The sequence below is a fragment of the Fundulus heteroclitus genome, chromosome 23 (genome assembly GCF_011125445.2).
Source record: "Fundulus heteroclitus isolate FHET01 chromosome 23, MU-UCD_Fhet_4.1, whole genome shotgun sequence".
NCBI lineage: Eukaryota > Metazoa > Chordata > Actinopteri > Cyprinodontiformes > Fundulidae > Fundulus > Fundulus heteroclitus.
The window spans coordinates 23,929,874-23,944,002 of NC_046383.1; the positions used below are offsets into that span (position 1 = coordinate 23,929,874).

The 14,129-nt window shown below is 42.8% G+C and overlaps 2 protein-coding genes across 2 annotated transcripts; both read right to left on the reverse strand.

Annotated features, from left to right (window-relative positions):
• Nucleotides 1–477: 477 nt before the first annotated feature.
• On the reverse strand, nucleotides 478–3,147 carry glod5 (glyoxalase domain containing 5). Its single transcript, XM_012855047.3, has 4 exons — nucleotides 2,979–3,147; nucleotides 2,451–2,606; nucleotides 915–1,070; nucleotides 478–804 (listed from the first exon to the last, which is right to left on the reverse strand). The coding sequence occupies exons 1-4, from the start codon at nucleotides 3,033–3,035 to the stop codon at nucleotides 661–663; spliced, it is 513 nt and encodes a 170-aa protein (XP_012710501.2). The 5' UTR covers nucleotides 3,036–3,147; the 3' UTR covers nucleotides 478–660.
• Nucleotides 3,148–4,356: 1,209 nt separating this feature from the next.
• rlim (ring finger protein, LIM domain interacting) lies at nucleotides 4,357–13,823 on the reverse strand. Its single transcript, XM_012855162.3, has 4 exons — nucleotides 13,673–13,823; nucleotides 10,652–10,889; nucleotides 8,954–9,058; nucleotides 4,357–8,869 (listed from the first exon to the last, which is right to left on the reverse strand). The coding sequence occupies exons 2-4, from the start codon at nucleotides 10,827–10,829 to the stop codon at nucleotides 7,167–7,169; spliced, it is 1,986 nt and encodes a 661-aa protein (XP_012710616.2). The 5' UTR covers nucleotides 10,830–10,889; nucleotides 13,673–13,823; the 3' UTR covers nucleotides 4,357–7,166.
• Between the last annotated feature and the right edge of the window lie 306 nt (nucleotides 13,824–14,129).

Here is a 14,129-nt window from a genome sequence, read left to right on the forward strand (position 1 = left end):
TTACAGCTAAAAATCTTACAATTATGAGGCCTATTCAGGTCATACAGCACAACTTCTTTAGTAAAAAAATAAATAAAAGATCTTATAATGTATTTAAACTGTATTTCAGTTCTGAATTATGTACTACCAATATACTAACATAACTATCCATTAGTTGTCGAGCTAGGTAAGAAACAAGCAGTGGCATTCTTTAGAAATCTATGGCCAGGAGTCAGGGTAAACTCTGGACAGGTCTCCAGCTCTTCACAGACACGCACTCAATAGGGCAATATAGACAGACCAGTTGACCTAACAGTTGTCCAAAAGTTTTTGGACAGTGGAAGGAAGCAGGAGTACGTGAAGAGAAATCCTGCATGAAAGGAGAGAATATGCAAGCAGAACGGGCCTGGTCGGGTGTCTAACCCAGGACCGGCAACAAGACACCGCTCCTAACAATGACACCATTTTATAGCCTAGAAATAAACACAACATACAGAATTTTCTCAAAACATTTTTCTTTTTACTGGAACAACAAAATAATATGAGATTTTAATCCCAGCTGATGTTGTCAACCCTCTCTGAACCGTGAACAAATTGTTTTAATAAGTCACTTTGGATTAAACCTTTCATAGCTATAGCATCCGTTCTGTGTTGACAGCACACTTTTAGGTGCTCAAAGGCTTAAGAGGAGCTATCTGGAGCAGACGGGCTGTAGTTTGACACTTCAATGAGATTGTGGTCTGGATCTCTGAAGTAAACTGAGGTGATGGGTCCCATAGCTCCACTCCTCTGCACTGGTCCCTCTTCAATCTCAACACCACAGACCTGCAAAGACATGAAATTGCACTGAGTATTAATTTAGTCTCCAAAGAGTAACAAGAGGTTACATAAAAAGTTAAATGGAGCAGATATCAGTCTCTCTGTGCTAGGAGTACCTTCAGATGGGCGGCTACAACAGTCAGAGGGGTTTTGGTGACGAGACAGAGGTCTGCAGAGCCTGAGGTTGGATGCTTAGCTTTTGGTTCAAACTCTTGGCCCAACTGATGAAGGTTAAACTTTTGCTCCCCAAAACCCAGAGCTTTACGGTTCCCCTGGAAAAAAAATATTAAAATAGGAGATATAGAAATGTTAATATAGAAATAACAAAATAACTCCAAAGGGAAAGGATGCCATCATTGGAAACAGAATCAAAGTCTGCCCTCTAGTGGCTGTTTCTGATATAATACAACTTAACTGCTACTGATTCAATACAGCAAAAATGTACTTCCATTATTTTCAAAAAGTGCTTTTGGCCTTGAACTGTTTCACGTGTTGACATATTACATAAAATTAAAAAAGATATATTGTAGTGGGATTTAATGAGCTAGAGCAGGGGTCTGCAACCATCGGCTGTGGAGCCATTTGTGGCTCTTTAATAACCTGGCCAGCCAGATTGATAATGTGTAGCACTCTCCGTTCTGCACATTATCAACCTGGGTCCGTTCCCATCTAATCAGTTCGAGGAAAGGAGGGACATTCAGCAGAGCTTTCCGAGATGATTGGGAGAAGCGACACCTAGCGTCGCCTACCAAATGTTGGTTTTAGCCAATCACGGTATCAAATGAAAACGTAGTAAGCAGCAGGTGGCATGAGAAACCACAACAGGTTTATGCTAGTCAAAGCGAGCTTTTCTGGATCTTGACCCTCGTCACAATGGAAGATGCTGACCAAACATATGTGATAGCAGCAGCTATGCGTGCGTCCCCCTGCGCTGCCATGTTTATTTTGGTTCGGCCCGGGGCTTGCCACCTCTTGCTTTCGTCACAGCTGGTATGTCCCGCCTTAAAACATAATACTGCAACGTGACTGGCCGAATTGTTTTGGGTCGGCCACGAACGGTTGGGTGGGAGCGGGACAAGATGGATTCTTGTGGATTCTTATAAGATAAGATAAGACAGGCTTTATTGATCTCACATTGGAGAAATTCACATGTCACATGGGCTTAGTAATCAGTCATAGGAAGGAGGAGTCAAGTAGGATGAGGTGCATCAAATATATACAGTGTGTCCTCATTATACCATGGATTAAAAGGAGTAGGTAAGAAAAAAAAAAAAAAAAAAAAAAAATACAAAAAGAAATAAGGCCGAGGATGTCTTCTGTACATTCGCTGTGGCTTATACGTGTGTGTACTGACATATATTCGGTGTGGTAGCAGCAGAAGTCACTTCTTTCAGGATTATTGCACAGTGTATTAAATAGAATTGCACATTAGTTATTGCATGTTATTTTCCACTTCACAACTATGCACTAGTTTGTGTTGGCTTGTCACATGAAATCTGAATAAAATCAATCAATGGTGGTGGTAAAAAAAATAAAAAATAATATATATATATATATATATATATATATATATATATATATATATATATATAAAAAATTTATTCTATTATGCAATCTTGCTTTGTAATGAGGTTTAATGAAGTATCACACACCTTGAAAGTGATAACCTCCATTCCGAGAACTGACGTGTAAAAGTTGATCGTGTCTGGCACACTTTTCACCGTCAGCACCAAGTGATCCAGGTGGCTCACTTCAACGGGACAGGTCGCCTTGAATCGGACAGCGAGCTGAGTTTCAAAGGGTTTCACCTACAACAGGTGAGACAAATCACTTCGGTTAAACACACATGATGGGTTGGATGGCAAACAAAAAAGGCATTGCAGCTTAGACTAAACAGCGCCACTCAGCGGTGGGCGTATGCTACACACTTTCGAGTTGGGTGAGATAAGCGTAAAAGAGCAACCACCTCCCTTTGGGGTACACACCAGCAGCGATTTTTATGGGTACTCCCGCACTTAAACTACTAACGGAGCCCCTTTATTACTGCCATTCGCCACATTTCTATTAGTGCAGCAATACCCGGAAGTAGCGCACAGGTCTGACGCTCAGCCCATTTTAAAGCAAGCTGGCTATGAGTAACAGCGGAATCTTGGAAAACGAAGCGGTAGAAAAACATTTACCTTTAAACGAGTCCTCTGGATATACAGCAAGCGACCTGCAGCGGCCCGCAGCGCCATCCTGACCGGTGTGCTCCCGCTGAGCTGCGGTCGGTCCCACAATCGTTCCCCTGGCGACCGAAACACTTCCTTGTCCGACCTCCACGTGGACAAATCCCACCTAACTGGTCACGGTGCGGTACCTGTCCTATTAATTATGCAACCACTTCCTGGTTGTCGCGTTTATTTTAGGCCTTACTGGAGCGGCTCAATAAAAAAAAATAAAAAAATACACATTTCAGTTTTGATTTTTAGTACATGACCAATAAAATTACATCTAAAACAGAAATGTTACGCTACATGGTGAAGACTGCTGGTTTGACAGATGTCAGTCTCACCCTCCACTAGGAGCGTAGGACACTACAGGTCACTGCTAAAGAAGTTGGCAGTTCAGAGTGCTGTGAGATAGAAAGTTTAGTGGAAGGAAAAAGTGTGGGTAGAATATTTGTAGAGGGATAACGGCCTTGTGAAGCGTTTCCTATTGAAACGTTTGAGAGTAAACGCAGACATACCCAGGGTATAAGCTGTCACTATTGCCTTACATGTGTTAACTCACTCCAGAAACAAGTCTGCTTTGACTCATGTGGCTTGTTTTAATTCAATCTCCTGTTACAAAATACATCAATTCAAATCAGTGTCCTCCCAAAACGGGCTTACTGCAGTTTATTTAGGGTATTAAAAAAAGATTTGTGAGTTGTTAATTACTAGCTCCTTTATCAAGAAGCAAATGTATTTTAAACAAGGCGACTGGTTTGAAAAAAAAAAAAAACACGTCAACTATGAAAACCACCAACTTATGTGAGAAATTATTTTTAACTTGCTTATTTACAGAGCAAGTTAAAAGTAACTTGTTGGGTCGTTTCTCACCGTTAGGAAAAGCAAGCCTTAAAATGGCCGAACCAGAGTAAAATCTGATAGGAGAAACTGTGGAAGGAGCTAAAAGATTAGGGTGATGGTAAGGGGACCCGTCAACGTCGTAGACTTGGAAGATCATCACCAAGGACCAAAATACAAGGTCAACTATGCAAGAAGTTGCTCTGCAATTATAAGGGTTTGACTGGATCAAAGGGCAATAAATATTTTTAATGTTATACATCTTCAACGTGCAGGTTTTCAGACATTTAAGACATTATTTTTGATGTGTACTTTTACAGAGATGGCAGTCTCATTTCCTACCAGAAACTGTCCACATGGAATCAAAATCCTTTTAAATCTATATCTACCAGGGGAGGATGAATTCATTTCAGGCTCAACTGTAGACAAGTGAAATCTGGATTTAATTACCACCCACTAAATACATGCGCTTCCCAATGCAGGTTTTACGTGTTTTATTCTGTTCCTAAAAGAAAAGAAAAAGGAGCTTCAGTGCATTGATACGTACAACAGGCCAAGTTTTCAAACCCCACAGACCAGTCCACAAATCTGGTCTGAACAGGTCTAGATACCAAAGAGGGAGAACAATGTATCTGTTCTTTCCTTCAGGAACTCTACCAGGTTTGTCAAAAAAAAAAAAAAAGTAATTGCTGTGTGGCAATTCAAAGACAAAAGGTTGTAAAATAAATATAAAAATTAATGTCATGTGCATTTAAATCCCTAGAAAGGTAGATTAATCTTTCATGCAACGGAATGAGAAATAAACTGAAAATTTTTCCACACCTACCCAGACCAGGAAGATGCTTAAAAGCAAATTCCTTGCTTTACTAACCTGAGTGTGAGCTCTGCTAGGTAAGTTATTTACTTCCACAACTCATCTGGGTCACAAATCTAAATCATAAAATGCCTTAAAAATGTCTGACAGAAACCTTGTATATCATCCGTCTCATGGACCGCGGCTGCATCCCTGTGGCGCGACTGTCGAAAAGCCAACATCAACGTCGCGGAAATGAGCCGGAATCGTCGCAAAGGTCAAGATAAAGCGTTTAAAAACCAAAAGACGTGAGCACAAACATGCATGATCATAAACCAAACACCACAAGCAGAGCACAGAACTCATACCTCTGATGTATTATTTTCTAGCATAACTTTAATTCAGCGGTTAGTTTCATTAAAACACCCAGTTAACATCCTGCACTGGGTAGGTCACAGAACAAGGCCAAACCTAAGCTCGGCCCTCGGAGGAAACAACAGTTCATTTTTTTTTTCTTTTTTTTATTCTTTACAGGTTTATGCTATTCAACATCTTGCATTCAAATATTTGTGTCCCGCAAAGGGGAGGTAATAATCGTGGCTAAGACATCAAACAGTGAAACAAGATGGCAATAATAGTGATGCCCTTTTAGCTCCTTTACTGATGCTCCTGTTTATCAACAATTATTAAAAACCTACATAGCTTCTAATCAAAAATCAACTTCAACACATACTGTAAAGGGTTATAAGTCTTCATTTAGGATTTAAACTGGTTTTTTTAACAATAGTACACATTTAGATCATGGTCTGTTTTACTATACTTGTACATTTTGCAAATATTGCACACCACTTGGGAGGATTTGCTCATAAAGCAGATGGGTAACCCCATGATTTTCTATTGAAACTTTCATTTCCTGCCAATGTCAGAGAGCGCGAGCCGTCGTTCAATAAATATTATTCAGCAACTTGTAGAATACGGTGGACCTATGTTTCAGAGAGAAATTCTGACTTTTAAAAAACCCATCCCCATGTAAAGCCGGTTTTCTGCTGACACTGCGAACCCAGGACCAGAGAAGTACGATGAGCTAGCTATAGCAGACAGCAGCTGTTGGCGTTAGGAAATGATTGTTGAACCACTGTACACCACAAAATGTTTGAATAGCGGAAGGGGGGGGTGGACTTTATATTTAGTTTTTAAGATCAAATTAGAACTGGTCTACTAAATGAAATCTGCTGACGCCGGTGACGTATCCTGTTCATTTTGCCCCCTTGCATCTGCAACGAGACGTACGGCGAGTTTACGCCTTGTAGGTTTGCCTCCAATTTGTGGTTAAACGTAATTTTTTTTCATAATCTACTTGGTTTACAGAAAGAAAATGTCTTTTTATACGGAGTCTGATATCTACCAGCAAGGTGGTTCTGATCAAGGGTCATCATTAGGATCAATTGGCCAAACTGGGCTCACAGCCCGAATACAGGGTGCAATAAACAGCTTCTCTAAACATAAGAACATTTCATGTTTTCAATTTCATTAATCGCCATCATTTATGTGACTTACAAATAACAATGAACGGATATGCAATGTTTTAAGTACAATGTTGGGAAACGACGTGCTGACGGATGGAAACCGAAAGCAGAACGGGACGCCACGGGTAGGAAACGTTGGGGGTGCACATCTGCGAAAGGGGCAAAATTCACCTGAGGCCAATACTGGCAGATCTCCATGTCTGATACTTCTTCTGCTTCAAAAAAATTAAAAAATACATTAAAAAAAAACCTTAAGAAACAAACATGGCAGGATCCCAAACGTTGTCTTCCTTAAACCCAGAGCAACACTGTTTTTTTTTTTTTATTCATTACAAGGTGTTGGCAAATGGAACTCCAGAGGAGAGCTTTGTTTAGGTCCTGTAAAAAAAAAAAGGAGCACAAGTTACACCGAGGCCTGCTTGAAGCTGCTGCAACCGAAATGACTTCAGATCCTCCAGCGAGATAATTTAGTCCTAAAACAAATTCAACGATACAAAGAGTCAAACTTATCTCTTAGAAGCCTATTTACAGCTAATACTTTTAAACCGCTGCAACTAAGAATTGTGCTTGAGGTGCTAATTAGGATTCATACCAAAAAAGAAGACGTCTGAAGTGTTTAAACTACCTGCAGGTGTACAGCAGCATTTTTACAATCAAAGGGTTGAATATGAGATTATAGGTCTGCTTGTGTACGTGGGCGAGGTGCGCCACGCCGCGCGGACACTACGGGTCGATCAACAGCATGCACCGCCTTAGCTCGGCTCGGGACAGCGATGGCAGATTTCAAATTAAGAGTCTGATTGCATGTCAAGAGACACCCCCCCCCCCCACCGAGCTCATCAAATGAAACCTGCAACATAGTGATCAAACTCACGAGTGATGAGAAAACGGTAAATTTCAACAGTGGAGGCATTTCTTCAAAGCGTCTTGCATGACTTGGATGTGTGATTAGTTCGAGATGTCGAGAAAAAAAAAAAAAAGGTCGGAGTTTGTTCAGAGTTAGATCACGCTCTCTCGGTTGGCCGACACGAGCACGGCCCTGCGACAGATGGGGCAGGTGGAGTTCTCGGAGAGCCAGCGGTCTATGCAGTGCACGTGGTACTCGTGGGAGCAGGGCAGCTTGCGGAGCTTGTTCCCCTCGGCGTACTCCGTTATGCAGACGCTGCAGGTCTTCAGGGCGTCGCTCTCGCCAAAGTTGCGCATGGAGAGGTTGTCGATCTGTTCTTTGGTCAGCCCCTGCGGCTGGTCGTCGTCGTCGTCGTTCAGGAGAAAGAAGTGAGCGAGTCGGAGGAAGGGTAGGGAGCTGGGCTCCTCCAGGCTGATGGGGGGTCCCAGTAGCGCCCTGCCCCCGGGGGCCTGCGGGCCAGCGGTGAGGCCCCCGTCCACGTCTGTCTCAACAGTCCTTTCTCTGGCCCCGGCGGCGGTGGCGGCGGACGCAGGTTGCTCCTCGGCGGCGGCGGCGTCTGCATTGCTAGCTTCTGGGTTGGTGAGGGTTTCCGTGTCGGCGGGCGTCCCGGTGCCGCGGTTTGAATCTGAAGAATCCGAGTCGGAGTCCATGAGGTAGCCTAGCTCGCCGAAGCCCGTCATGATCTGCCTGATCATAGACTGGAGCGCCATCGACGTCGCCTCTCCTAACCCGGCATCGGAGATCCTGCGGATGGGGATTCGGATGGTGCTGACGTAGGTCCGCACCCCGGCGCGCTCGGAGCGCGAGAAGGTCCTGCGAAACCCGCCCCGATCGCTCTCATAGAGAAACGTGTTGTTGGAGTTCTGCGAGCGTGACCGGGTGCGGCTGGCGATGCTGTCCCTTTGCCGGTATTCGCCCGGACGCACGCGACGCACCTGCAGGTCGAGCATTATGGTGGGGGGACGGCGCTCCGCTGAGCCTCCTTCGCTCCCGTTAGACTCCCCCTCCTGAGGTCTGACGTTCTGGGCCTCGGGGGCCGACTCTGCCTCGGCGCTGGGGGGCTGAGCGCCGTCGTCTGCTGGGATCTGCCTGGAGAGAATGTGCTGTCGAGTCCGAGAGCTGCCCTCCACTTGAGGCACGGGGGGCGTGTCAGTGGAAGAACTGGGGCTCTGAGAGCCGTAGGGGATTCGCTGGCTGGGTAGACCGTCTAGCTGATCCAAACGAAGAGGTGAGCGGCTCCGGGCTAAACGGGCTCTCGTCCTGCGTGGTTCTGGGCTGCGGCTGCGGGGTCTCCGCTGTCCCCTCCGTGGAGAAGAACAAGGCGGGGGTGGCTCCGGTGAGGGCGGAGCTGCGACTGGAGGCGGAGGCGGTGCTGGCGCCGGACTGGGAGGCTCCTCTACAGCTTCTTGGGACGCGACCTCTTCTTCGACCGTTTCTTCAGGTTCCGGTTCTACAATGACGGCTAATTCTTCCACAACAGGCTCCTCCACCACCTCCGTCTCCATAGGAACCTGCGGCTCAGGATCGGCGACGCCTTCCTCTTGGCTCACTGGGGCCTGCTCCGGAGGCCCCTGCTCTCCCTCAGCGGCCGCCTGCTGTTCGGCCAGGTTGCGGTTCACGCTGATCTCCAGGCTGAAGCGAAAGTCGCCGCTGTTCGGGTTTGTCTGGCTCACAGCCCGCCACGACTGGTTTCCACGATGTCCCGTCCTCGTCGTGTTGCCGGTCCGTCTCACGGTGTTTAGCCAGTCCAGCAGGCTGTCCCCACCTTGGGGATCCTCGGTGCTCTCTGGAGTTTCTAGATGGGGGGAAACCAAAAGGGAAATTACATTGAAATGCTGAAATCATGCGCTGAAAATAATCAAAGACTCTATCAACATACCAGCCGGTTCTTCAGTACTTTCAGTGCTAGGGTTGTTATTCTGCTGCTCTGGACCGTCTTTGATTTGTTGAAGTCTACTGAACAGCTCGTCCTCAGTTACCTCTCCTGGAAGAAACATTACCAAACATTTTATTAAGAACTACTTTCAGGGCATAATCCGCGTTCTCTTCTCTAGAAAACTGCAGGGAGAAAATCCCTCCTTTAATCCTTGGAATAAAAACAAAATGTGGTCTTAGAGGAAAACAAAAGAAAAGGAAGATGGCTGAGATACACACAAAAAAACACAGCTAGATAGAGAATAGGTTAAATCTTAACATGTCGAGCATAACAAAAACGTAAAAACTGGTGTTTTTGAACTTAAGCGGGATCTGTTTTTGTTGAACGCAGCAACAGGACAATACTAAAAAACCTCCAGACTTACCGGGGCATGCCACTGTCCATTTAATTCCCCCTCCTTGGTCCATCACTAAAGGACGCTGCAAACTTATATATCCCCACCCACTGTCCAGGGACAGAAATGGACTGGACATCTCCGACTGTCCACAGGCGGTTGCGTTTTGAGCAAACACAAGTATAGTGAAAATAGCGAAAACTAGCCAGAAGTTGAAAAAAAAAAAACAACAACAAAAAAAACGGAATATAAAAATATGAAAGACACAAAACTACAGATAGTATTAATAAACTCAGTATCAGTGTGAAACTACTCGTCCACTATTTGTTCTTTACAACGTCCCGACACCAAAGTTTGGTTTCTTGTAAACAACGTCTTTGTGATGTTTTCGATTTGGAGATGTTCAAATTCCAGATGACAACGTTTGTTCAAAGATGCTGATGCGACAACAATCCTTAGGAACACAGCTGCTACAGTGATACGCTCAGGTTTCGTAACGTTTTCTCAATTTATCTCCAGCTTTTTCACGTCTTAGTTAAAAAGCTAAAAAAAAAAATACTAACATTAACAACCCTAAAAACCAAGCTAGAGGTGTAGAGCCAGTTGTTGACCCTATTGTTTGCTGCCATCTCAAACAATTATATATCCTAAGGTCTTTGCAAAACATCCTGAATATACTGCCAGATATCTTATGTCTAAACTGTAAACACTGGTTGACAACTCTCCTAAATACAGTTTGTATCAATGCATCTGCAATTAGAGGCAGACAACAGGATTACACTTTTCTAGAGTCTAACGTCATAATTTTTACTGTAATTTTGAGAACATTCTGGGTTTCTGAGTATAGGGGGTTGTTGCGTTTCATCGTCTTTATGTCCACAAATCATAAAACAGCACAGTGTTAAAGTTCCCTTCTTATCCAGCTGTGCTCTTTTTGCCATTTGGATCAACTTATATTAGCTTCTTTTCAAAAATCTATAATCCTTAAGACTTCTGAAAACTAGACTGGATTTTCTTATACCAACCATGGTTTATTTAAAGTGGTGTGTTCTGTGATCCTTATTTTATTTCTTAAGAATTCCCTTAAATTAGAGTACCGCTGCTTTGTCTTCTAAAGTTGAGTAGTTTTATAAGCAGAGGTTCAGATCTAAGCTGAACCAGAGGCAAAAACATTATCCTAGGTTAAATATCTTTTTGAAAATGTTATGTGTGGGTATTGGTTGTTTTTTTACCCCATGTGTATCCAGTAAAGCTTTCTGTTATCATCCTGTTGAGGATACAACTTAAGAAGTGATTTTTTTTTTCACCTGGATTGCCCAAGAGATTGTTGTCCCTCATGAGACGATAGTCCTCCTCACTGAGATTGTTGACGAACTGATAAAAAGCCTCTTCTCTGTCCAGCCGATCCAACTGCGTTCGGCGCTGCGACTCTGGCTGGTCGCCGCCGCCGCCGCCGCCTTGCTCTACGCTGTCAGACCCTTCCATCGACTCTGAAGGGTAGAAAAATGAACGGGATACTCTGCAACTTTGGCCAAGATCCAGTTACTGCAAGAAATTAAAACATATTGTTAGAAATTGAAGGTAGGAAGTCACAATCGGTGATGCCTGACACTTTTATCCCACTGGGTGATTTTACAGACCGCCCTGTCTCCTCAAACAAAAACACTTTTACTTGCTATCGAGGGTTAAAGCTATAGGTAACTGGCTACATAAAGGGACCCAGAACTCTTTTTTTGTTTGTTATTAATTTGAATCATCTATCTTACAAACGTCAAACCTTTGGCTCTGTATGATTTATTTGAAGATGAGTGGAGGGAAGAAAAAAAACCTGAACAATTTGTTAGTTATTGTTTCCCAGATTACCCGCAGCGATGGCCAACATTTTTAACACCTCTGTCAGATTTAGATTTAAAGTCATCATTTAACCACAAAGTTTGTTTTTATCTTTTGGCATCTCCCAAAAGATAAAAAAAAAAAAAAGAACAATAACGATGAGGCTACAATTGGGGGAAAAAAATTAAAAAAATCTGTTTTTATTGATTTAAACACAGCCTGCACGTTGTAATTTGTTTTACACCTTCCACAATTATCAAGAGAAAAAGCATTTATTGGTGTTTGACATACAGCAATTTGAAAGGTCTTGTTACTGAAAAGCGCTTTATAAATAAACTTTCCTTGCCAATCAAACCTTTCTAATAATCGCTGACCCGATTTTAGCATGTCTACATCTGTTGTATTGAGCTTCAGGCGTTTTCAGTGGGAACAGCTCTGTGCCATCACCCTAATCTTTCGCTCTCTCCACAGATTCTCTATCAGCTTCAAATCGGGACTCTGGCTCAGCCACTCCAGAACCTCGATATTACTTCCAGTCAGAGGAGACATGTTGGCGAAATCAAAAGATCACGTTAAACCTAAATCTGCACAGGATCATTTTGGTCTTAGCTGTAAACAAACACACACACACACAAAATAAATCAGCTGATTTGAACATGAGCACATACTTTTCAACCCTGAGAAAAGACTGTCGGTGTCAAAAGAGCTAAAAACCGCAGCATAACTGAGCTATTCTCAAAACACAGATTTTTTTTTTTTTTTAAATGCAGAAAGGAAAAAAACATTTAAGCAATTTCTACATGATTTCAATATCTATCTATATGGTATACTTAAAAAAATAGTGAATAAAAAGAATGCGTTTTTACTTGATGCCACAAAGTTTTCTTTGTGGTTCTATTGGTGACATCTTATTTTTAACATAAAAAAACAGACCTTTCAGCTGAATAAAGGGCTCTTATATGTGAATTGAGTCATTCATATGTATTCCATGGATAAATGAAATATTGACCATTTATGAATGAACATTGGCTAAATATTTTTTGACAACAAAAAAACAAGTCCATATCATATTAGCACAAAATTGCAATCCTGTTGTTTAATTTAACAATGACAATAACGGCTTTATTTTTCTCCTTCAGCCTTTACTCATTTTCCAATATTCTGATTGTCCTACCACCTCCCATGAACCTGTGCATCTCGGCCAGCGAAAATCTGCTTTGGGCATCAACGAAAATGGGCAAAGATGTTATGTTAATGCAATGGGGACGACACAACATCACATCTATAAACATTTATTTGCAATCGCAGTATTGCACATGTTGTTACTGCCATGACATTTGCAGTTATGCATACTGTGCAGGTCTAGAAGCAACAAAGCTGATTTTTGTGGCGACTTTTATGTTTTGGGTCACAACCCCTTTCACGTGTTCTGCTGTCAGAAACATGAGTGACCCCAGAAATATGGATTATCAAATCTTTTGACTTCTCTAATGGCGAATCTATACGCATGGTTTCGCTATCATTTAAAAATAATTAGTGCTCTTCCAAAAAATATATTTGTTATTGTCTGATTTGTCTGAACAATTGACCATCATACCGATTAAAGCCAGAGCTGAGCCAAAACGCCGTGTTTTACACATTCAAATGGTTTTCACGGAAGAACGGACAGAGCTCGGCCAAACTCCCGATTACGAGATCCCAAAAGGTATTTTTAGAAGATGAAACTGTAACTTATGTTTAGCGCAGTTGGCAGAGCAGACTTGACCTGCCAGCCGTAAAATGCGCCGCTTGTAAGGCTGAGCCGCCTGGCTGTTAATAGGCACACAATGTCCTCTTTAATCTAGAAAGCACGGCGATTTAAGGCTGCTTTAATGCTTACAGATAAACTCAAGCATATCCATGCTGTGCACCTTAAAAGTCCGAGACCACAACCAGTGTGTTGGTCAAAGTCGAGATAAAAACAAAATGGCATCTTATGACTTGCGTTTCCTAGCTACCAATTAGCTTTGTGGAAGGCAGCTAACGCAGCGATTTCGGAAAGGAACGCCGTGATGACGGGTTCCGAAGTTGCCCAAGTAATAAAAAAAAACAAAAGTCTGAACCCGATGCTATTTGTACCGTCGCCCTAAAACGAGCTGATGAAACGACCGAACAACCCGGTTTGTAGCACTGATGCTAGCTAGCGCTAACTGTGTACGCTACGAGCGATATAGTTACCGCTGTCTAAATGTCTCCACTTTGTCGACTTACTCGTTAGTAGTTATTTTAGGGGAAATTGGAATATTTACACATAAAACTTCTATCTTTTCTTGAGGGAGATCCGTACAGATGTCATTAAAAATACATTAAGCCACCTATAGCATTTAACTGAAGCTAGCTTAGCAAACGACGTCAACCAGTGACGTTCACAGATGAAGCTAAATTTGCTAAGTGATAAATAACCAAGTTATCCGGGCGGAAGGTGTTGTTTTATTAGACAATTAATGTTATTTTACCTTGTTACTGATGTTGGTAGCAATATTGGTGGACAATACGATTCCTATTCAAAGAATATGTTGAGAAAAATGACTGGTTTAGCAGAGTACGAGCTCAGGATTCCATTTTCTTTCTTGTAGGAAGGCTATAATGATTTCCCGGAAATGGATCCGAGGGCAATTTTTCCCAGAGTTTAGCCTCAAGGCACACAGCGCACCAGTAAATGGTTCCCGTATGATCTCACATTTGCAGTTATACCCAAGATTATAAACAAACCATTATAATCTAGATTATATACATATAAGTAATCACGCCTAAATAGCGTTTAATTATCGGCAATATGCCGAAAAAGGCGACCTGACAGACCAGAAAAGGGGCAATACTGCCTTCAGAAAGGAAAGACTGAAAACATGTTTATTTCGAACATGGGGGCTGCTAGGGCAGCTGTAGCGTCACGGTGTGGCAAGACAGGAGGAC